The 24,140-nt window shown below is 46.6% G+C and overlaps 2 protein-coding genes across 4 annotated transcripts; both read left to right on the forward strand.

Annotated features, from left to right (window-relative positions):
- Positions 1-1,465: 1,465 nt before the first annotated feature.
- LIN37 (lin-37 DREAM MuvB core complex component) lies at positions 1,466-5,370 on the forward strand. Of its 3 annotated transcripts, none has more exons than XM_032966470.2 (10): positions 1,466-1,601; positions 2,473-2,546; positions 2,657-2,732; positions 3,080-3,130; positions 3,300-3,326; positions 3,440-3,522; positions 3,664-3,833; positions 4,240-4,386; positions 4,858-4,931; positions 5,119-5,370. In XM_032966470.2, exons 2-10 carry the CDS (start codon positions 2,507-2,509, stop codon positions 5,198-5,200), a joined length of 750 nt encoding a protein of 249 aa, XP_032822361.1. In that variant the 5' UTR covers positions 1,466-1,601; positions 2,473-2,506; the 3' UTR covers positions 5,201-5,370. The 3 variants fall into 3 exon arrangements, with proteins under 3 accessions (XP_032822361.1, XP_032822362.1, XP_032822363.1); XM_032966471.2 differs by lacking the exon at positions 1,466-1,601 and adding an exon at positions 1,915-2,053; XM_032966472.2 differs by lacking the exon at positions 1,466-1,601 and adding an exon at positions 2,036-2,151.
- A 365-nt stretch (positions 5,371-5,735) lies between these two features.
- Positions 5,736-9,853, forward strand: TSR2 (TSR2 ribosome maturation factor). Its single transcript, XM_032966474.2, has 5 exons — positions 5,736-5,880; positions 7,066-7,156; positions 7,978-8,069; positions 8,716-8,895; positions 9,473-9,853. Exons 1-5 carry the CDS (start codon positions 5,782-5,784, stop codon positions 9,614-9,616), a joined length of 606 nt encoding a protein of 201 aa, XP_032822365.1. The 5' UTR covers positions 5,736-5,781; the 3' UTR covers positions 9,617-9,853.
- The last annotated feature ends 14,287 nt before the right edge of the window (positions 9,854-24,140 follow it).

Genomic DNA, 24,140 nt, shown 5'->3' on the forward strand with positions numbered 1-24,140 from the left:
TCATGTTTACAAACAATACAGTTGCTTAATAAGTGTCTAGCATTTACCTGCAGTGACATATGGTTCAAGTCGTGGTAGTTACGACCAAGTGATGTTAGGATGAGCTCGACCAAGTGCGGGTGAGAAGAGAGGGAATTGTAATGACGGTACTTTTCATCGGCACCAGTAGCGATGGGTCTACGAAAGGTAACATGTTTACAGTACTGCATATCGATCACTCATTTTTCATGAAAATTCTCATGGAAAGTTGATTTTTTTTAAACGAGAGAATTGTATTTTAGGTTTTTTTCTTATCTTTTTTCAGGAAAAATCTATGTCAATATAAAAAACACAGACTTTCGTGGAATAACATTCTACTTAATAATGAATGAGCACAACAACCAATAATTAAAAGGCAGGAAAAGGCCGTTGTTGCAGGGTTAATATAAACTCAACACAAATTTTTCGTCACTTTGTCGGATACCTCTTTAAAAAAGAACGACCAATTAAGGCACAACTAACAACCGTATGTAAACTGTTCAGAATATATGAACGTTACACCTTTCTACAGTCTAAACACTTGTCAACGATGTTTGGAATATATAATTGAAAGGACCACATGATCAGTGTTGCGATCATATCGGAGGGATCAATATCGACCTCAAAACATCAATGCATCGGAACTAAAATATCGATGTTACCGATGTTTTTCTGCCAGTGCGTAGATTATTTGGCCGTTATAAATGTCCACACGATAAGCCACTTCGTTGAGCTATCGTTTGTGGCCAGGTCGCTTCTGTAAATGAGCTGCATAGCTCAGTGGGCCTTGCCTGGTAAAATTAAAATAATAAATCTTGACTTAAAGCTTTCGTGACTGCAGGAATTCATATTCTAGTGGTTTTTGTTCATTTCATTATTTTTTTTAACCTAACTACGTGACTTTTTCCTGAAAGACCCAAAGAACATAAAAATCATAATAATCTTAGTGTCATATTCTTGGTTCTCTCGGTAAAGTCACGTAGAAGGGAAACAATAAAATAATAAAAATATAAAACAATTAAATTCTCACGACGTTTCGACTGTAACACAAGCAATCATCAGCATCCATTATTTTCGTCTCCCCTCTCTTCTTTTCCGAACATACATGGTCTCGTCCATCTGAATAATCGCTGTCCGTGGTGCTAACGTTAAAAAACGCCACTTTTTTCAAATGTTCTTGCTGTGGTTTTCACACCTGATGATGATTGCTTGTGTTGCAGTCGAAACGTCGTGAGAATTGTATTGTTTTATATTTTTATTATTTTATTGACTTTACCGAAAGAACCAAGAATATGAATCCCTGCAGTCACGAAAGCTTCAAAATCAAAATCTTATGTTTCGTTCGAATAAATCGCACGTGGCAAAACCGCGTGACGTCACTCCATAATACGCCACGCGCGGGGTACGTCACGACGCCTTTATATACGTCATCACGTTGCACGCAACCAACGCGGTGACGCGCACAACGCGATGTTTGTCCAATCGGAGTCGGGCGATGGCGTCTGGCGGACTGCTATGAACCGTCGCTGTGTGGGGCCGAGCTGAGTTCACCGCCACGCAGGGCGCCTCGTAAACCCGACAAGGTGCTCGCGTTCGCGGCCGCGATTGATGAGTTCCAAATTATCCCCTCGAGTGGCGCGTACGAACTTCAACCGCGGGCGCGAGGAACGGCGGCTCGCCGCAAGGCCTAGTTACGACCGCGAGCCTCGGTCTCGCCTGAGCCGCCTACCAAATTCCGGGGGGGCGGCGCGGCCCCGTGGGGCGGAGGGTAGCGAGCCCATTCCCCTGTTTCAAATTGGCCGCCTTTTCGCGGCTGCTGAATGAGTCCAATTGTTTTAGTTTCTTAATTGTAGTAACACACCAATGAATCACCCTAATTCGGGACCGAAACCTCATCTGGAGAGTTGAATGAAGTCGGTAATTCCTCAACGAGTCTCGACACGATTTCAATGAGGGTTTTGAATTGGGTTGTTTGGTTGCTTCGGATGAGATTTATTTCATGTACAAAACAACTGAAGTACGTGAAGACAACTTGGTGCGCATACGAGATAACGCGCAAACGTTTGCAGACACATCATTACAAACACACGCCTAGTCGCAAGACGTCATTCTAAAGCACTGCGTGACTAAAACGTGAATATTAATCCATGCTCAATTACTTTTGCTGTTGTCTTCACATTTCTTTGTCGCTTTGTTTAAGACTTATATTTGAGAAGTCTGCATCCGATAAAAAATGTTAGAGACCTGACTGATCAATCAGTCTCATCGTCACGCTTTCCTATATCGCATCTGGTTGGTAACGCCCCCCTCCCATCACTGATGTTGATTTTTGAAATCTGGCTCAGGTCCGTCAAAGCTGAGCACTGTGCAATGCTAGTTTTCATATTACAATAATGGTTTGGATGTTTGTTTTAATGTTTTGTCGTTTCTTTTTTGTTCTGCACTGGTTTTCAGATCTACCGATCTTAATTGGCCTATACCCAAGAAAATGTCAAAAATGTCCAATGTTCGAGTTAAGGTGGAAAAAGGTGAGTCTCATCGTCCAATTCATTGTATAAACGCGTAAGGGCGTATTACACATTTGCATATTAAATGAGCTTATGATGGCTTTTGATAGTGTATTTTTTTGACCTTTCAGACGGGGAGCCTTCAGCTGCACGAAACAAGCTGGATGCAGTGCTGCAGTTCCTTGTAGAGAAAAATGACCAGGAAAGGTAATTTGGACACTTCACTGGTGTGTATGTGTAAAATAACTGCATTGAGATTTGAAATCATGTTTCTTGAACAATTGTAATGTAGCATAATGTGCAAATTTAAAGAGTGGGGTGGAGTGGTGGCGCAGAATTTAGCACACTGCGCTATGAACTGAGTGATCTGATTTCAATTCTTCAGCCATTGGTTGGAAAAAGGCTGAACATCGTATGATGTCAGGAGTATGAACTGAGAGATAGAGGTTCCAATGGTTTTCATGTTGGGTGCAAAGTTTATCATTGTGGTTATATTTAAATATAATTACTTCACCCTAAGTGCTGGAACATTACTGAGATTAAACTGTTTGCAGAGAACAAGAAGAAGGTGAACATAGACTGGGTCAGAATGAATTCAACACCAAGTAAGATTTTATGTGAAAATAGTTTTACATTGTTACACGAGCACACATTCCAAGCATAGTTAATGGTATTCACGGATATGCTTTGGTGTTGTACATTTTCCCTGTGGGATTGCTTATAAACGAATAACTATGTAATTACACTAATATTGAATCTCTTCTGCTTTTACAGGGACACGTCACCTACTGGCATCAAACGGTGAGTAAGCAAAACATTATTTGAGAACGTTTTATCAGTTATCTTTGAGATGTTCTGACATTATTTACGATTTATTTTGACTATGGTACCTTTTATGCATTTAAAATAAACAGAAGCACAAGATTCCCCCATCAAAAACGGAAGAGGAGAAAGGATATGGATGATTTCATTTCAGAAAACAGCCATCCAAAACAGAGTATGTTTCTTTTTACTATATTATAATACAATTTCATAATACATCTTTAAAAAATGTGCAAAACAGTTATGTTACTCGGTTGACTGCAGTTTTCTTCACATACACTCATTTGTCTTGTGTCGTTTTTCTTCTGGACAACAGACACGTACGTGATGAAGTTGTTTGACCGGAGTGTGGACCTTGCTCGGTTCAACGAGACGACGCCCCTCTATCCCATCTGCCGTGCGTGGATGAGCAACAACCCCGGGCACAAGGATGATGGCACTGGCCTCACCACCATCACCGATTCCACCGAAAACGACAATACAGGCGTGCGTTACTTTTATTCCATATACATTGTGAATTGCTAATTGCAGGGTATATGATTCTGCAAGGAAGAATGGAAGGTAAGAGGGGAAGAGGAAGACATTTGACCATTTGGGAAAGTGTGGGAAGTTCAATAGGACTATCTGTTAGCCTGATATTGTAAAATAAGGAATACACCTTTCATGGACAATTCCTCAGTTATGAGAATGATGTTTAATTGTATTAAAAAATGGTCAAGTGTTATAAAATTAGGTAAAAATTATACTCAATTTACACAATCACTGTGTGATAGTTAAATGCATAACATGTTTCTTAATTCAAAGATTGCTGAATTGTATTTGTGTAGTGGTTTTGTGTTGTGTGTTTTTCTGTTTGAACTAATTAGTACGTTTGCTGCACCTGGAAGATCAGGTGACAGAATTCCTGAACGGGGAATGTGTGGAAGTGTTACGACTGCCTCCACCCACTCCAGCACCAACAAATGAAAATGGAATTCACATCAACTTACGCATCCCTTCCCCCATTCCTCAACCGGATGAACACCTTAACATCCGCATGGTGTGTGCGCACAGCTCTTTTAACGGGCCATGTCAGTATGGTCACATCAACATAGGAACATGTTTATGCTTCCTCCTACAGATTTACAAAATCTCTCACGTGAACACATTTACAGTGTCCAGAAGCCACATAATTATATAATCCCGACTAACTTCGTTTCTAACTCTTAAAATCATCGATTAGGTTATTCATTCTAAATATGCGAATTTTGCTTTTGAGTAGATATTTCCAGACGATGTGTTTGGCATGGTAAATGAACGGTTACAAAGTTAATCAAATTAATCCCCGTCCATGTTGGTAAAGCCAGATTATGGTGTCAGCACATTTCTAATAATGCAGTTGCCAAACATTGTGTCTTTGGAACCAGGGTGGGTTAAAAACACGTGAGCAGAAGCAGTGGATGCGGGATAGGGAAGTTGTGATTGTTATAAATATTCTCGTGTTGCTTCAAACCCTATTTTGTGCACTCAGCCGGAAGAAATGGCACCACCAAATCCCATTCTGCTGTACAACCACATGGAACGATGGAAGAAGATCCGGCAAAAGTGAGTGCAGCCCGTGGAATTTGTGTTTCAGAAATTGGTCAAATTATAAGTGGTTCAACTTTTTGTTTGGCCACTGTCATAGAAGTTTTTTTTTTTATATGTGTATAAACTTGGCTTACAGACTTTTATCCTGCTTTTATACCATGGGACCCACAATCGTTTTCAACTCTTCTTGATTTCGTTTCAGGTGGAGAGTGGCCTCCCACCACAACCAGATGCGTTATGCGGAAAGCATGAAGATACTAAAAGAGATGTTTGACCGACAATGATGATTCTTTTAATTGTAAATTGCATTATTGCATTTTATACATCTACAATCAACTGTATAAAAATGTCTTTATATACATGCTAATGTATACATCTGCTTCTGTAACATATTTTTCATGTAATATTATTTTTTTGAATGTTAAGTTGACCCAAATAAACCATTTACATTTTTCTTACTTGTACTAGTCTGTGTTTGTAAACTACAAAACATCTGATTAGCGTGGCTGGCTACGTACGGTGCGATAGAAGCTCAACATACATGTGGAGAAACATGAGTTAAAGAACGACTCAATGAAGGAGTTAACGAACATATAAATGAGTTAACGAACGACTCATGAACAACTGAATTAGAACCAACAATTGAAGGAGAACGACTTGAGTTGATAAACTATTCGAGTTAACGAGTGCGTGCGTTAAACCAACGGCTGAATAAACGAGTTAACGAACGACTCAACCCGCACCTCCGATGAGCACGGTTGGCTACGTACGGCGCGAAAGAAGTTGAACATACGCACGTGAACGACTGAGTGAATCAGCTGTTACACACCCACCCGGGGCCCACAATGCATCGCGCTTGGGCAACATGGCTGCGCCCAGCCGCCAGGGCGCTTCACGTGTCCCTCCCTGCGCACTCTTCCACTCGGCCGTGGGAACCGTCTTGAAGGCTTGGCCGGTCTTGCAGGTACTCGTGTCACATTGAGGGAGCCATCGCCCCCGTCAGTTTTCATTGTAGGTTGGCTTGTGGGCTTCGCGCGTGCGTTCGGGCCTAGCAGAGACCGGCCGACCCTCCGCCGTCGCATAGTTTTTCTGCTGAATTCAAGCCGCCCCTGGCGGTAGAGCCGCAATGGTCGCAACCTAGTTAGCCGGTCGACTCAACGCACCCTTATAATTACACTTAGCCACACATTTTACATAGTCTCAGGTACGTAAAGTAAAAGACGAGATTGGTTTAAGGAAACGTCTATTTTGTGTTTCAAATCCTGTCTTGCCACCGATACACTTCACCCGTTTTAAGTGAGTAAGTCAACGAGTGAAAATATCTTGTTCATAGGATTGGCCAGGAATCCACATTCAGAAACCGCCCCGAGACTGATTTAGATTTTGCAGAGTAAATGCATACATGGCATAACATGTGTAAGTCTGGGTTTAATACGTGTCACTGTGTGTGCACCTTAATACGAGCGTCTCCTTTCCCCTCTGCCCAGTAACCTAAGCCCGCCCCTCCTCACCCACCCTCCTGCAATAATACTAAGGAAAGTCCTGTTGATGCTAACGTCTTCCTCCTGTTCGTATATGGTCTTGGAGGTAATGCTGGACTTCTTTCCCACCGTAATTAGCCAACCGTGCTAATCGGAGGGATTGGAATTCAGCCTCGTTTAATTAATTTAATATATAGTGTTCAGTCGGAACCACGTGCAAAATAGGACGGTTTCGAGTACATCGTTGGGTTCGTCGTTAGCATAAACCATTGTCAATCTACTGCTAGATGAATATTTCCCATAGCCGTCGACATCAATCCCAACCTTGTCGGATTGTAGACAAGAGTGGAGGGAGATACATTGGCAAATCGTTTCACCAATGAGATGTGGGAAACGTTTCAATTATATTGGGATAATAATCAGTTATGGATGAGTGGGATTGAGACGGCATTTTCGGTTAAGGAGTTAGTCAAATTTCCGTGTGGTGTAAATAAAATAAGTACTGGCGGCTTTTTCTATTGATTCGCTGGTCCATGTCATAGGAATGTGAAATTCCTCACCACTGGCTTGAAGGCTGTAAAACAAATCAACACTGCTCCATGCTTATCAAACAGGGAGACACGTAACCTATTGCTTGTGCTTTTGGCCATCACCACTCTCCCTTGCAGATAGCGGTGGAGAATGGGTTCGGAGGCGTGTACAGTCAGCAGAAAGCTGAGTGGATGGTGGGTGTTGTGGAGTCGTTCTTCTACGAAAACGGTACGGAGTTGACTTCATTGTTTGTGTGGCACTGTTCTTTCTGGAGTTATGTATCAAGCAGCATGTTCATCCTGCGATGGAATGCACGAGGGTTTGGTACACATACATGTCATATCCCCTTAGTCAATATACTGCAGAAAGAGGGCCTCCCCGTGCCGTGTCGGACATGGGAGTTGTTTGACCAAGATTCACCACGCTGGTTAGAGTCGGTGAAGGGCCCAGGACTGGTTGAGGTATTGCTTGCCATTGATTTTAGCTGGGAATTGAACTCGGATTGAATTGGCGCAGTGCGTGAACTACTGAGCCACTGTTATCCTCAATCACGATAATAATGATGGTGCCCATTAATTACCCAGGAAAGTATAACTGAATCTCACTTTTTATGAGTGTGTCCTCTTTTGGCATATATTATCACCTCCATTTAAGGAGTGTTTTGTACGTATTACAGCTGAAACAATGCGAACTATCCTTAAATCCCCACGTCTCTTTTCACCCAGAGCTGGGGAGTCGGTAGATCATCAGTAAGGGTGGTGTGGGTACTGTCACTTTTTACAAGACGTCTAGTCATCTGGGTAGAGTAGGCCCAATACCCCCTAGAGGCATTCTGTAGAGATCCCCCTGTAGTGGGAAGACCTTTCCGCGAGCAACAACTTGAGCCCGACAAAGTCGGGGTTTTGTACTTCCCAAAAATTGTGGAACAGGTGGAGGCTTGAGAAACTCGCACCAACTGGGCTGTGAAATGGCCAGGATATGATAGTACGATATTAATCGATGAACTACTATATGCTGGAAGACATGAAGATTAATGTTTCATTCTGCAGGCAACTTGGAGTCCTTCGAGGTGGAAGACTTCCTGACGGATATCGTCAACAATGAGTTTGACACAGTCATCGAAGATGACAGCTTACCACAGGTACCATGGATGATGCCCGAGCAATCCCTTAGCCTATTTGAAAGCACTTTATGTTACAATTCATTATAGATGTAACCTGGAGTTCTGTGTAAAATTCAGTTTAAAGAGACAGGTGTTTGAACTCGTAGCAATTTCTATCATGCCGTATTGGTTAGAGTTGGAACGTAACCAGAAAATACATTTCAGGCCTTGCTTAGGATGATTGGAATTTCATTTCAGGATTGGATAAACAAGGCAATTCCTTTTAGATCATGTAAACAAAGTGTTTTGTATATGTAATGAGGAAAAGGAGATTGAGGTGGGTGGTTGTCCCTACTGGACATCTGTGAAAAGGAGCTTTATAGCTCATAGGATTCCTCCAGTATAAGTAAATATTCCGATTCTAACGTGTGTGGTATGGAGGAGTGCAGGCTATTAAAATAGTCATTGCGGTGGGCATGTAGTTGTAGATAATCAGTGTCAAAGACATATCCAGATGGTAGGGATGCTGTAAGAACGCACTTTTAATCATGGAGTCCAGTGGTAGGTAGCGATTGCAGGTTGCTATGGCATCAACCTCATCGGCCACGAAGACCCCTGGATATTTCCTTTGTACGTAGGACGTTAAACAATGAGCGCTTGCTGTTGTCTGGGCGTGCACGCGCAGGTGTCACGACAGCTCTGCACACTGTTTGGCCTCTGCACCGGCGGGCGTGCGAGTGAAGCGACGCAGTTTATGGAGACGCTGAGCCAGAAGAGCTTCAACCACAAGCTGAACGTGACTCGCGTCGGAGACAGTGACGACGACGACGACGACAATGACGATTCTGGTGGAACCAATGACGAGGTGATCATGCGGCATGTTTTTAATATCAGCTGCTGGTACTTATGGCCAATTATAATAATATTTTTAAAAAATGATATCGTGTCATTCATGCCAACGTCATCCCACAGTTGGTTATGTTTGATCCCCTCGCATTTTTTTTATCAAAACACGTTGAAATACGTGATTTTTATCTATAAATCTGAGGCTCCTTCAATTTGGTGAATCTTAGAGGTTATTGTTGATTGTTGTTTAAAAAAATTGCATTTATTTGTTAAAATTGTGCTATCGCCATCGCGTCCTGAAATGTCACACAGAGATTGGCTGTGGAAGAGATTTTGCCTAGCACTGCTCCGGCGGCTACCCTTTCATCCGATGAGATTGTCACATGACGGCAAATACAGTATTTATTAAATTCTCAGAAATTAAATTTAGCCAAATCAAATACACAGTCATATTGATGGATTTTTTTTCTATGCAGTAACTCATGACCAGGGGCTGTGACCCTCAACTCTTAAGGGTCCGTTGCTTTGCAAACTAACACCTTTGCATCTTGCCCTTACTCAACTCTTTCTTTTAACTCCCAACTCTGCTTTCTCAGGCCATGGACTGCGCAGAAGCGGCGCAGCCGCCGCCGTCGTCCGGAGAGGTAGCGCAGCCGAGCGTGCCGAGCTCCACCGAGAGCCAGCGCAGAGCAGAGCCGGGCGAGGACGGCTGGACAACGGTCCAGCGGAGACGGAGATAGCACGAGCGCTCATCCCCGCCTCCGTGTTTTACTTCATGTGTTCAGAATCACAATCGGAATATTTATTTGTACTGGAGGAATCCGATTAGCTATAATTATCTTTTTTCACGGGGACGGGTCAGAACGTGACCGCAAAACACAATACAAAAACACGATAGGAGTGCAAAGGAAAGGTAAACAAATCATTGAATAAATACAATTAAAAACGAATTAATTTTTTATCTTCAAAGGTAAAGCCCTTTAAGCTATTAGCTTTTTCAGAAGTGACCTGGCTGAACGAAGCGGTTTATCATGTTGACATTTATAGCAGTAAAAAACAAAAAAAAATCTTTTTTTCGTTTGACTGATTTAGATGCAAAACAACAATTGCAATTGCGCATCCATGTGGCCAAGCCAGATAACCGTGTAATAAGTTAAAATTATCTAGAGGCATGTTTCTTAATTTTGGAGGGAAAAATTGGAGGGCCCGGACAAGAAATCCACACAACCATGGGAAGAACATGCAAACTCCAAATATCCAGACGCCGTGGTTTGGTTTGAACCCCCGACCTGCACACCAGGCGAGGAATATAACATCACACCACCGTGGCACCCCTTACATAAATATATAAAGTATATAGTTCCAATTACATTAGTACATGAATTTCCAAGCTTGAGCGAGTGCAAATGTATGTACAGTACTTATGTTGAACTTGTTTTGCACCTTACATAGTCAACCGTGCAAATCGGAGTGTGCGGGCGAAGGACGACAAGCTGAACACAAGACGCATTTCTAAAGAAATTAGTTTTCAATTTAGATTTAAAAGTGCATGCCTCCAGTGGCTTCCAGATGTCAGAAGGAAGTGCGTTCCAGACGGCCGCTGAAGCGCTTTTCAAAGCACGCGATGCAGTGGGCTCCGAGCACAGTGTGCTGCGGTTCCATTTCATTGCACACACGAAGCTGCAGCTATAAATCCTACGGAGTGTTTCCCGCGTGCCCAAACGGTGGTAGGCGGAACTTTGTTTTGTTATTCATGGTTAATTTGCGGTACTCTTGCAATCCCTGCCGCATGTTAATTTGGATGTGGTGTGCGGCGTTTAAAAATCTGTTGCACACGTGTGCAATAGGGGGCGCTTCTGCCATTTGAGTGGACTGTTTTTCAAGCCCACCACGATGGTGGCGCACATCGTGCAAGTGTAATGCATTAGTCCTAAATCTTGCGCGTTCATTAAAAGTGCGTCGTGCTATTGGATGGGCTCACGGTTTGTATTCCCGCGCGGCCCATGGAGACGTAAGTTAGGGTTACGCGGCATTCGCGGCGCCGTACATTCGGCGCGATTGTCATTAGCCTTATTGGCAACGCGAGTCACAGGACAGGGCTCGCGCGTCGATGTTTGCTGCGGTTATTTACGACGTATTGTAGGAGTGTTACCAAAAACGTGACTCGCGCAAATTAACGTTGCGTTAAAAGTGCAGCCCAGCCATTGGGACGATATATAACGCGTGTTTTTGTGGTGCATTAACGTGCGCACTGAGTAAATTCCAGCAGAGTTGCAATTTACTTTGTGAACAAACAAACCGAACGCAACCGCGACAGCCAGCTTTATTTATTTACGTGCATTTTCACTTTGATTTTTTTTTTTAAGCCACGCGTGCACAAGTCGAGGAGTCGTAAGGCACGTGTGACCTTGGTGTGTTGAGCTGATGGATAGATCCACACCCAATCCTGTCCCACCCACCAAAGCCCCAGCGCCCTCCCGAGGGCACGGCTAAGTGATTGATGGACCGCTAGCATCGGCGGCGTGCCACTCGCGACCTCGTCTATCCATCACGAACCGGGCCGAACAGGAGGCCAGTTTTCGCCATCGCCGCTACACACTCGCTTGCCAACGTCTCTCTGCAGAGGCTTGTGACGCGGCGGCAAGTTTGGGCTCGAGGTCCCTGGCAAACCGGCGGCCTGGACCACGCAAAGTGGAGACCGCGTGCCAGCAGCTGTGCGCTTCCATAAAGAACATTTCATTAATATGATAATGGACGTGCCTGTGTTTGCGGGGATTGTGTACAATTGGTTTATGGCGAGCGTAAAACATTGCTCTTGCTAGTGTTTAGTATCGAAAGGTATTCATGCAATATCTGGTGTACTAAAGTTATTACTCATAAGCCTACGTGTTAAACAAAGTTATTACTCCCCACGTTCATATATTTTTTACTACCGTTTTTGTTTTGCCGAGTCTCCTTTGCAAACTGGATATTTTCATTACACTTCCTCCACTGGGTTTTATAAAATAAATAAATTTGATTTATTTGAAGTACGTTTTTGATTTGTTTATAATTTTGATATCTAACATAAAAAAAACAGCTGCTGCTGCTTAGTACAAATGGAGGCAGCAGGAGCCACTGCACACGTTAAATGTTTCTGAGAAATCGTTTCGACTGCCAGGCTGTGCTACAAATCCCAAGCGCTTGCCATCAGGCCTTCCTGCCCCAGTTCGTCCTGGCAACTTGTTAAACCAGTGGATAAATGCATTTCAAAAGGTGCGATTGACAAAGCAATACGATGCGTAGATATAGAGCATTCACATTTCATTAGAATATTGCCATGCCACCCTGTCAGGTGATACCCGGGGGGGGGGGGAGTTGCGAGATTGGTGGTGCGGTGGTGATTGCTGGGTTATGAACTCTGACCCGAGATTGATTCCTGGCAGTCGTTAACAGTAGTGACTGATACCTGGACCGGACTTGGGCTCCTCACCCCCTGCTTTTACGAATCCATACTGACATGTGCGGAGAAGCATGGTGGAAACAACCCCCACAACCAACACATGTGGATAGGCCTTCATCCCGTTCTGCGTTTGACAAAGGGTGAAACATTATGGAAGGAAACAGCGAGTCGTTAGTGTGGCATTTGTTTTGGAGTGAATCCAGCAGTATGGGGTTCAGTCTCGTTAGCAATTCACACGGACACCCACACGCAGGGGTGTGGGGACCCTGCCCTTTGGATGTGTGCGAGGAGACGGCGAGGGCCCAACTCCTGTGACCACCAAGGAATTAGTTTTTCCCCGGTTGAGAGTGAGCGGCGGTGACATCGGAAGACTTGCTGCACGCCGAGCTGAATTGTCCAGCCATTTGTGGATCAAATTCCCGGTCCTCCCGTTTCCTCCCACATGTGTAAACCCTCATTAATGTACTGGGGGGGAAAATCTTATTATATAGAGGACTGCAAAGCTTGGGCAATTGTTGGTACCGGCTGCCCGCCTGGCTTCCACCTTCCAGCTTGTTTGGTTCCTCAGCGATTGTAAGTTACATTCTGCATGAGTGGTGTGATGTGAAAGTAAACATAAAGGCATTGATACAATTTACACATTAAATAACCGGTACTTTATTTGAATCCCCCTATCTCTCTGTGCTTGTGCGTATACAAACCTCTCGCGAATCCACTGCGGGATGAGAGCCCTCCCCGCACTGTGCGGGTCTTGGGGGGATTGGGGGATGGCTATTGCACCTTCATGCTGATCAGTGCGTGTTGGTGAAGTGGTGGAGCGTGTACGTTGGACCGAGGTGCATTACAACAATTGATATATTTCCCTCTGCTGCCACGCAGTCGCCTCTAACAACTTTTTTTTATCGCATGGTGGTAATACTCATTTACCACCTGAGGCCGTCACTTGTATTTCCAGCGCGCTCGCATAACGTTGAACGATCGCGTTATGAACTCCAACATGGACGAGCGCGACAGCTGAGGAATGGAAAGGCAGCGAAACGCGTCCGAGCTCCGCGTGGCTATCGATGCGTGCCACTCGACAGACCCTCCGAGTCGTTGCTGTGAAATTGACTGTCACAAGGTCACCGCCACGACTGACACCACCAGCAGCAGCAGCGGCAGAGGCAGAAAACGCCGTGCGGGGAACTTTAGCGAGACCAGCAGCACGAGCAGAGGACGCGGGAACGCCATCAACGGCGTACGCAGCAGTAGATGCAGCAGCAGCAACAGCAGCAACAGGAGGCGTAAAATCATTCGCAGCAACAAGAACAGCAGGAGGAACGGTAGCAGCAGTAAGTGCGGCAGAAGCAGCAGCGAAGAACAGCAACGCCAGTAGTAGAAGCAGGAGCAATATCTGCAGCAGCAAGCACACACACACAGAGCGTGAAGCTGCGTGCGCTTGAGCCGTGTCGCCTTTGCTGGTGTCGCTGACAAATCACCGCTGGAATCGCGATGGAGCGCAACTAACTCGGCTCCATCCTCGCCGCTCGCTACGACCAATTGCCGGATTTTCCGAGGAGCAAAAGTAACTACACATGTAGCAGCTACGGGCCCCGCACTTTCAAGGGCCCCGCGCTAAACGCTTTCAAGCTATCAATTCCGGTTCAGTGATTCTGCACTTGCTCTATTACTATAGTACTATACCGCCTTCAACTTTTATGAACGACTGGGTGTTTAAGGTTAGAGATTTGTCTATTATCTGGCTGTATAGCAAATGAAAAAAAATACTATTACTTTACTATGCGAGTACAAATTTATTTTTTATATTTGTGTTTAAAAAAATAATAATTTTAGGACCCCTTTCTAACATATGCTACAGGTCCTGCACTAGCTTCATCCGGCACTGGCTACGACCCCCCTCACCCAGACCAACCCTCCTCGGCACGTGGCAGAGGCCACGTGAGTGGTTTGACAGCGCCTCCTCTTCTCGCCAGCGGGAATTAAATGACATCACTCGTGAAAATTGCCCCTTCGAATTCTCACCAAAATCATGGCAATTCGCCAAAGCCGCGCGTCGTGTCGATCTTGATGTAGCCGGTCGAGGTGGTTGTGCCGGTGGTGATAGGGGGTGCTGGAGTGTGTGTGTATATGTGGGGAGCGACAGTGTAGCGGTTAGCGCGCTGCGCTATGAACCCGGCGACACCGGTTCGATTCCCGCTCACGGCCAACACCAGTGGCGATTTTCTGAACCGGTCCCGGGCCTCCCCTAGGTCGACTCAGCCTCATTGGCACTGGGGAGACAATGGCGGTCGGGCGTGGTGCTGGCCACCCATCCCCTCGTGTACCGTTACCGGCCTTCAAAGGTGCTCGCTAACAGCATTTGCCCCTACAGTCTGTTAAGGCTATATGGGAGATCTTTTTTTGTATATGACTGTGCGTTGAACTTCTTTCGCACCGTACGTAGCCGACCGTGCCAATCGGAGGTACGATGGCAGTACAACAGGCTAAGCACAAACAAGCAGTTCTTAAGAAATTAGTTTTCAATCTGGATTGTATCGACGAAGTGGCTGCTTAAGGGCGGATTACGCCCGGAGGGAACGTGCAACCGCGGAGACGGAGCGATGGAATCGGCACGTGTGCGGCAGGTTCCAGGTGGATTGTCGCATCGAGGCACGGCGACGGCTTGGGGTGAGGCCTTCATCCAGCAGTGGAGATAGTCCATTGCCGATGGCGATGGTCTACACCAGCGTTCTGCATTGCAAGGCCCGCGGGCCACAAGATGTGAAGACACCACCACCTTGCAGGCGGGGTGGCGGCCAGGCGAGGTAGTTGACATCTGGGCACCACCGAAGCACACCGCCCCGTACCACTCACCGCCGCTCCCAACATACAGAGACAAAGAGACGCACTCACACTACAATTGAAAGAGACGGATTGCATCAGCACCGCGAGGTAAAGCTGCGGGACGTTTATAGTTAAAATCTGTTCTGGCGTGGATGTCTGAGACCACATCAAGAATTCAGGGCTTCGTGTGCCACGGCGCAGTGGATAGCAACGTCGATGTTTGCTTACGCTTGGTAAATCGAAGAGGGATTGCGCTCGTGGGGATATGACCGCTCTTTGATGCTCGGCTGTGAATGATCTCTATCGCTAAAGAAATCCCATGCCTGAGTATTCAGCATATGCATATGCACAGTGCGTTTGCCAATCCACTGCTGGATGAGGGCCTCCCCACGTCTCCCCACATCGTGCGGGTCGACTCGGCATCATCGCTGTAATCTTCAATCGAGCGTAATCGTCACGATCAACCTCATCAATCATTGTCATCTTCTAAACATCATCATCACAATAATCTTTATCCACACGTGTATGTATGTACTAGATGTTGAACTCATTTCGCACCGTACGTAGCCAACCGTGCTAATCGGAGGTGCGGGGGAAGGACAACAAACTAAACACAGTTCTAAAGAAATTCGTTTTCAATTTAGATTTAAAAGTGCACAGCTCCAGTGGCTTCCTAATATCGGAACAGCGTTCCAGACGGCCGCAGGAGCGCGTCTGAAAGCGCGCGACGCAGTGCCCATCTTTGTTCGATGGTTAGCCAAAAGCCGCTGCTGCGAGAATGACCGGAAATGTCTCATCAAAATTATATTTTTTCATCACCATTATCATTTTCGATCATCGCCATCAAACGTTATCGTGACCACCAAACCCCGTTTCTGAAGTGTGGCGAGTTGATGGCCTCATCCCGTGTGACTCCTATGCGATGAGCATTTCTACTGAAGCAGAAGGGCACTGGAGTATGCGTGTCCCGTGGTGTGTGTATGAAATGTCACTTGAGGTTTCAGAAGCACCAGCGTTCTTCATTGCGATGCCCGCGGGCCACTGGCGGCCCCTGGTGGCCTTTAGTGCGGCCCCTGACGCGCGGCCCTCGACAGTACACAAGATGTGAAGACACCACCCCTTGCAGGAGGTGTGGCGGCCCTCACACTGATGTCTTATCGGCGAAATTCCTCCCCCCCACCCCCCTTCCTCTGAAAATCAGTGAAGAACACTGGTCTACACCCACTCATTGCCCACACGTGTCATTTGCAAGTGCACTCATCACACAATGACTCATCACAATTAGCGCCTTAGACAGCACTATGCTGTCAAAACTGATATCCAACTTCCACAGGCCGTTCTCTAACACACACTGGATTGCACCGTTCCGCGAGCTTTCCGAGTGAACACGCATGGCACGACGCCAACAGCACAATTGGAATACAATTGACGGGGGGCGGACTAAAATAAAATAAAATGTCAAATCAAACGTCAAGACTTTTTTTAAAGAACAGAATTACCTTCAGAGACACATAAGACAACTGCGCCGGTGGGAACAGTGGCATATCCGCTGTTGGCATGGGATCTGCTGCAAAGAAGAATTAGCGGGAGGCCACCCCTCCACCTCCTCTCCCCCCTCTAAGTTACATCTCTCTCCGTCTTCGTAACGCGCTGCCTGGGCCGCTCCGGGCTCGCAGTTGCGCTGCCTGCATACTCTCTAGCTACGCCAATGATTCTAGATTTGAAGCTTTCGTGACTGCAAGGATCCATACTCTTTGGTTCTATTCGGTAAAGTCACGTAGGTAAAAAATAAAACAACAAAAATCACGACGTTTCGGCCACAACATGAAGGGCACTTGTGTTGTGGCCGAAACGTCGTGATTTTGTTGTATTTTTTTACCTACGTGACTTTACCGAATAGAACCAAAGATTACGCCAATAAGTTTAGGAGGAGGACAGAGCTGCGACCGCGGGATCGGAGACAGACGACCCCCGGGGGGGGGGGGGTGGGGTCAGATCCCGGTTGACAGTGGACCCGCACCATCGACGCTGATCTCTACCACAGCCTTGGCCTCCACTCAGCGTGGCGGTGAGCGCAGGGGTCAGGGACGCCAAGCGGCGTCTCGTGGGGTCCGCTACGCCCCGAGGGGTTTTGCGCCTCATGATGATGAAGGGGGAGGCAATGTTTGTGTCGCTGTGGCCTGCATGGGGTTTTGTCTAGCCCTCCCACCCACCCCACCTCCTTCACCGCTTCTCCTCCCCGTGTGGAAAACTCCACACGCTGTGCCTTTCTTTAAATTGTTTCCGTCTTCATTAATCTGCTTCCAAATTAATTGCGTCTCTCCTCGGCGGCGATGATGCGCGGTGAATGTAGATGACGCGTGGTTTATTCGGGCGCGCGAATTGTTAAGAACATCGCACCCTTTGCCTCTCTTGCGGAGTTTGTTCCGTTCCGTGCTTCTGGCCTCTCCGACCTCGTTAATGATGAGAAGACTCCGTTAAAAGGGGGCCTCTGTTGGCATTTGAGGCGCAGAGCGGGTCGCTGAACTCTACTTGAATGCCTGAGATCGCTGACCCCTCTCCACTCTGAGAATGGGAACATTGCCTTCAACGTCAATCTAATGCAAATTTGGTTTTGATATTAACCATAATAATGCGAGTCCCTAGCTCTTTGCTGGGTAAAGGCTTAACCGCGCCATTTCAGTCGTGATGCGGGGGGAGGGTGTGTTTTGCCATACTTCACCACGCTGGTCAGTGCAGGCTGGTGAAGGTGGTGCGCCGGACCCCAAACAATGGTTCAGATAATACTCGCCACTGACGCGTTATAGCTTTGGCCAGGAATCAAACCGAGGTCACCGGCAGCGCGCTAACCAATCCGCCGCCGTTTCACCCTGTACAGCAATTCTGAAAGCGCCCTTTAATTAATTGTCCTCGCACAAAAGGGAAAAATCTCACGAAATCCTTGACAATGTGTCCCTCTTACCCGGCTCCTGGCGAGGGATATTCATAAGTCCGCCGAAAATTGCCGACCTCCGCCACGCAGCCGAGGCAACTCGCTTAAGCCGGCTTGAATGACAAAGTAGGTCACATCAGCCAGAGAGAGGCGCGCAGCGCCTGCCTACGACAACAGAACCGGGTAATGTGGTGCGTAGGGCGCGGGGGGAGGGGGCATGTGGAAAGGGTTGTGGGGGTGTTGTGGGGGGCCCGATGTGACAGCGTAACGGGGATTATGAGACGCACCCCCGCCATAAGCTGCGCCTTATTATAGGATTTTGCCTCCAGGTTTCCATTGACAAGTTATCAGCTTTACGCTTGTGTTCGGATTAAAAGGGTTCGCTGTGCGTGTCAGGAAGTTGCTGCCACAGTGGTGGGGCGCTTTCAGAGGCGCCGCGGTGGCTAGGAGATGTTATCTCCCTCGCCTGGTATACAGGAGGTCGTGGGTTCTATCTCGACCCTGACTCCTGCTGCAGTATATTTGGAGTTTCCTTGTTCACTCTCCTCGCGTGGCTTTTTCTCCGGGTCGTCCGGTTGTTCCCTTCATATTTAGAATCAACAAAACGCGTTTAGAGCATTTGGCTGCTATGAATTTCCCCGCGAGAAGCCACTTCGCTGACGTATAATTTGTAATCAGGCCGCATCTGAAAAAAAAAAAACTTCATAGCTCAGTGGGCCTTAACTGGTAAAAAATATATATGAAAAAAAAATAGGTTAGTTTAGCATTTGGCGAGCACACCGGATTTGATTCAATCTCCGGGCGCCCGCAGTCGAAACAACGGAACGAGTTTCTCCAATGACCCCTGCCCACCTATGTCCACCTGGCCGTACGGATGGGCGCACCGTAAGACGGTTAGTCGATCGGCAGCTCGCATCTGTTGAGGAAGAGTGCAGGTACTCCCACTTCCTTCCAACATCGTCTGTCTGATTTCGATTTAAAGCTTTCGTGACTGCAAGGGTTCATCTTCTTTGGTTCTTTCGGTAAAGTCACGTAGAATGAGAATAAAATAATAAATTAATAAAATAAAATACCACAATAAAATTCTCAGAACGTTTCGGCCACAACACAAGTGGCCTTCTTCAAGGTGCCTCACTTCTCTAAACCAGCTTAAAAGACGCTACGAATCTTAACAACGTTCATAGAAGCTCTGTCGTCCTGACAGGCCTGTTCCTTTCACCTGAAGAAGGCCACTTGTGTTGTGGCCGAAACGTCGTGAGAATTTTATTGTGTTATTTTATTAATTTATTATTTTATTCTCATTCTACGTGACTTTACCGAAAGAACCAAAGAAGATCGTCTGTCTGGTGTGGAAGAAGTAGGCCACACACCCTCCGGAGGGGGCTTTTCACAGCTGCTCCCTCCGCCTGCACCTTTTGCCATTACTTTGCTCCAATTGAAAACTCAGCAGTCTTGTATTATTACGATTGTATTGTTACGATTGTATTATTACGATTGTATTATTACGTTTGCATTATTACGATTGTATTATTACGATTGTATTGTTACGATTGCATTATTACGATTGCATTATTACGATTGCATTATTACGATTGTATTATTACGATTGTATTATTACGATTGCATTATTACGATTGCATTATTACGATTGTATTATTACGATTGCATTATTACGATTGCATTATTACGATTGTATTATTACGATTGTATTATTACGATTGTATTATTACGATTGCATTATTACGATTGTATTATTACGACTGTATTATTAAGCTTGCATTCAGAACGAAGCGTTGGCTCTTCATCTATTGATTTTCTCCCTATTATTTTGCCCTTGCCTTTCGTTTAAGCTGCTCCGAGCCTGTTTTGTAATGGTGTTGTCATTAGAATGTCCTTTTTGTGTCGTGTGTGTGGGTGGAGTTTTTTTTTTCTTCTTTGTAAGAGGAAACGGTATCGCAGTGGTTGGCAGCACCGCGCTACGAACCCAGTGAAGCTATACCACAGTCACCGATATTTGTATGCATGTTGTGTGTGTTTGTATGTATGCGTGTGCGCGCCGGCTTTCATAGATCCCTCGCTAAAAACACTTGCCCCAACAGTGTATTAAAGGCTATATGGGGGAACTTTGTCTTTGCGTATTTACGAAGAGCGGTTGTGTCGTGATTAGTACACGGCGTTACGAACCGGGGGACGCGAGTTCAATTGCCGCTGTCGGCCCGCGTCAATGACGAACCGATGCTGGGCCTCCCCTAGGTAGACTTATCCTTAAATGAGCATTCGGTGTGGTGTGTATACATCGGCACCAGGGAGACAAAGGCGAATCGGACGTGGTGTTGGCCACCACCCCTTCATATGCCGTTCCGGCCTTCACGGGGTGTTCGCTAAGAGCACTCGCCCCAACAGTCTGGTGATGGCTATACGATGGACCTTTCTGCTGTCAGCTGTGTTGTCATTCATGTTGATGACAACGTTTCTGGAGCGCACTGTTCGTGCGTAGCCGGGGTGTTAACGGGTGGCTGGTGACAACTTTTTAACCTCCCCCAGCGGTCCGTACATTTACGCAGGGTGGCAGATCGTTCCCAATTCAAGCTATTCAAGATTCCACACCGCTGGGTAAATGTGTCACGTGCTGGCCGCAGCAATGACCACGCACACATCTCTCACCACGTTCAAGGTTATACGGTGAGAGCGTCATCTTTATCATGCGTCCACCCGAATGAAAGCAAAATTAAAACGGCTTTCATCGTACAGATACAATGAAAAATGTATATCACTCGACGCTTTAAATAAGAGAGTTATGCTTTAATAAGAGCAATGATCATGCACAGACCTTTATAATTATGCAGTCAATCCACTGCTAGATGGTGTTCCAATGCTGTGCGAGTCGAACGGGAGTATGGTGAACTTTTTTCGCACCGTACGTAGCCAACCGTGCTAATCGGTGGACAACAACCTAATTACAAATAGCAGTTCTTCAAGAAATACGTTTTCAATCTCGATGATGATTTAAAAGTTGTATAGAACTAGTGGCTTCGTAATATCGGAAGGAAGAGCGTTCCAGACGGCCGCAGAAGCGCATCTAAAAGCGCGCGATGCAGTGCTCGTCTTTGTGCTCGTTTGACCATACTTCACCATGGTGGTTAAGTGTGCGTTGCTGAAGTGGGGGGGGGGGGAGAAGGAGGGGTGGGGGGGGGGCGTTGGCTGGGGCGTTAAACCACTGCAGAATTTGTATTTACCCCACGGATTCCGGTAGTGGCTGAAACCAAACTCACATCGCCAGACCACCCCTCCCACCAACCCTTTATACCGCGACCACCTAATTGTCATTTGTTGTGGTGGTGGCGACGGACGGCGGTGTCGTTGCTGTGTTATTCCCGTTCAAATGAGTCGCCGGATCTGTAATCGTCAGGGTAAAAAAAAACCCCAGCGTTGAGGACGTGTGATGTGGGCACACGGGAACGGTTTTGAGGAACGCGCTCTGTAAGGTCACCTAACCCCCCTTTTCCGAATGTCTCTTTCTCTCCTCCCTCTCTCTCTCTCTAATTGGCACCGCGGTGTCAATCTCCCATCGCCACGATCGTGCCAGACACGCGCACGCGATACGGAATTATCACGTTACGCTGCAAAATAAAGGAGAAAAAAAAACCGCTTCAGGAGGTGTCGAGCGGAAATGTTAATGTATGCGTGCGTCTGGGAATATTTCTTTTTTAATGATCTCGCAGGATCGTCTTAACATTTCTGGGCGCGATTTCTAAGGCGTCTTACTTTCACAAAGACAGGCTGCTCTCTCAAGGTTTAATTGTATGCGTGTGTGTTATTTATTTGTAGATTTATATTGCTAATCAGTGGAGAAACTTTAGATGCTAAGCGTTTTTTTTGTTTTAAACAAAACAACATGGCAAACTTATAAATGAGTTAAACCGTCCATCAGATTGCATATTCTTAATTTACAGGCTTGCTAGAAATGAATAAACGCGGGCGATTTACGTGTGTCTTAATTGTTTTTGTTATTCACGTGTGTCTCATTATCGCTATCAGTCTTTTGTGCCGGATAAATAAAACTATCCTTTCGTTATCTCTGTCGACTATTGGCACAAGCGCTGCTGTTAAACAGCAGCTACTGAGGCCGGCACGGTAGACAAAGGAGTGTTGTTCAGAACCATTCTCGACCGCCTTTGTCTTCCCAATGCGGATGTTTTTACACACGGCACGGGGTGGAATACGCATTTAGGCTCAGCCGATTTATGGGGAGGTCCATAGCAGGTTCAGATTCCACTTGATACCCATGTTAACCATGGCCGGGAATTCAACTCATGTCATCCGATTCGTATTGCGGTGCCAACTGCCCCTCCGTCCCCACACATAAACTTATACATGAGTCAAACCGTCTATCAGATTGCATATCCTCAATTTGCAGGCTCGGGGAATTTACGTGTGTTTTAATTTGTTTAGAACTCATGTAATCTGATTCGTGTTGCAGTGCCAACTGCCCCCCCCCCCCACACCACCCCACTCGCACAAAGACAACGATCCGCTGCATCGCCTATAACAGACTGTCAGAGTACATACTGTCTGCGATCACTTTAAAGGCCGGCACGGCACACGAGGGTGCGGTTGGCCAACACCACGCCCGGCCGCCTTTGTTCTCCGCAGTGCTGATGTTTTACACACTCCACCCGATACTCATTTAAGGCTGAGCCGACCTAGGGGGAGCCCCATCACTAGATGTTGGTCGCCACTTGTCATTGGTCTTGGGCAGGGCATCGAACTCCAATCGCCGGCTTCGTAGCACAGTTGCGCTAACCACCCACTGCACCACGCACACCGACACATGCTGACACGCGCATACAGACACGGCGTGTGCATTAGGGTCATGTGTGTAGTGGGGAGCGGTGGTGTAGCGGTTAGCGCTACGCTGCGCTACGAACCTGGCGACCCGAGTTCGATTCCCGCGCACACGGCCAACACCAGGTAACGATTATCTGAACCAGTCCTGGGCCTCCCCTAGGTCGACTCTGCCTCAACTGAGTACTTAGTGCGGTGCGTAAACATCGCCACTGTGGAGACAAAGGCGGCCGGGCGTGGTTGCTGGCCACCTACCTCCTCGTGTGCCGTTCTGACCTTCATAGGTGCTCGCTAATAGCACTTGCCCCAACAGTCTGTTAAAGCTATAGGGGGATATTTGTCTTTGTGTGCCTTCGAAAGCGCCGTGTTATAATCTGCTGCCGCACACAGGTGAACGGAAAGATGTTTTTGCGCTCTGTAAATTGCCATCTCGTTACGTTATCAGCAGCAGCGTTGTCTCTGCGACACGCAGCTGGTACGGGAGATCTGCGTCTCGATTTGGTTGCGGCCAGCTTTGAACACACAGACAACAATAATAATCATAAACTAAATGTATAACGCGCTCGTTTTTCACTAATTGGACGCAGTGTGTCATCGAAAACTCGGAGGCGCACAGCCAACACTCAAAAGTCCCTCGTATGTCTGAACAGGTGACACCCTGAACAGGTGACAGCCTGAACAGGTGATACTGAAGAGGTGATAGCCTGAACAGGTGTGCACCTCAACGGATGTGAACCTGAACAAGTGATACTGAACAAGTGATAACCTGAATAGCTGAGAGCCTGCACAGATGCGAGCCTTGAGCTGCTGCTTGAAGGTGGATGGATGATGGTTCCTGGCTGCTGCTGGAGCGTTCCAGACGGCTGTCGGTGCAGCTTCGGATAAACGCCGCTCATATCAGCCACGAGGGTTCCTGGTTTTTGGGAACGATAAACAGCGCTCAACAAACAAATCATCGCAAAATAAAAATAAAATAAACCGCCTACCCTCCACCGCTAAAGAAAAACACAAACACGGCATTTGATCCGTGCCGAATGACGTTCAAAGGAACGGTTACAGCCGTGGGGACGTTTGGTTAAAAAAAAAAAAACCCTCTCCTCGTGACCCGACGGACCTAAGGCAGCGTTCTTCATTGCGAGGCCCGAGGGCCACTGGTGACCCCTGGTGACCTTTAGTGCGTCCCCCTAACGCGCGGCCCGTACATGCACGTGCATACAACCCT

This window comes from Petromyzon marinus, chromosome 36 (genome assembly GCF_048934315.1).
Source record: "Petromyzon marinus isolate PM22_M1 ecotype Great Lakes invasive population chromosome 36, UKy_Petmar_22M1.pri1.0, whole genome shotgun sequence".
Classification (NCBI taxonomy): Eukaryota; Metazoa; Chordata; class Hyperoartia; order Petromyzontiformes; family Petromyzontidae; genus Petromyzon; species Petromyzon marinus.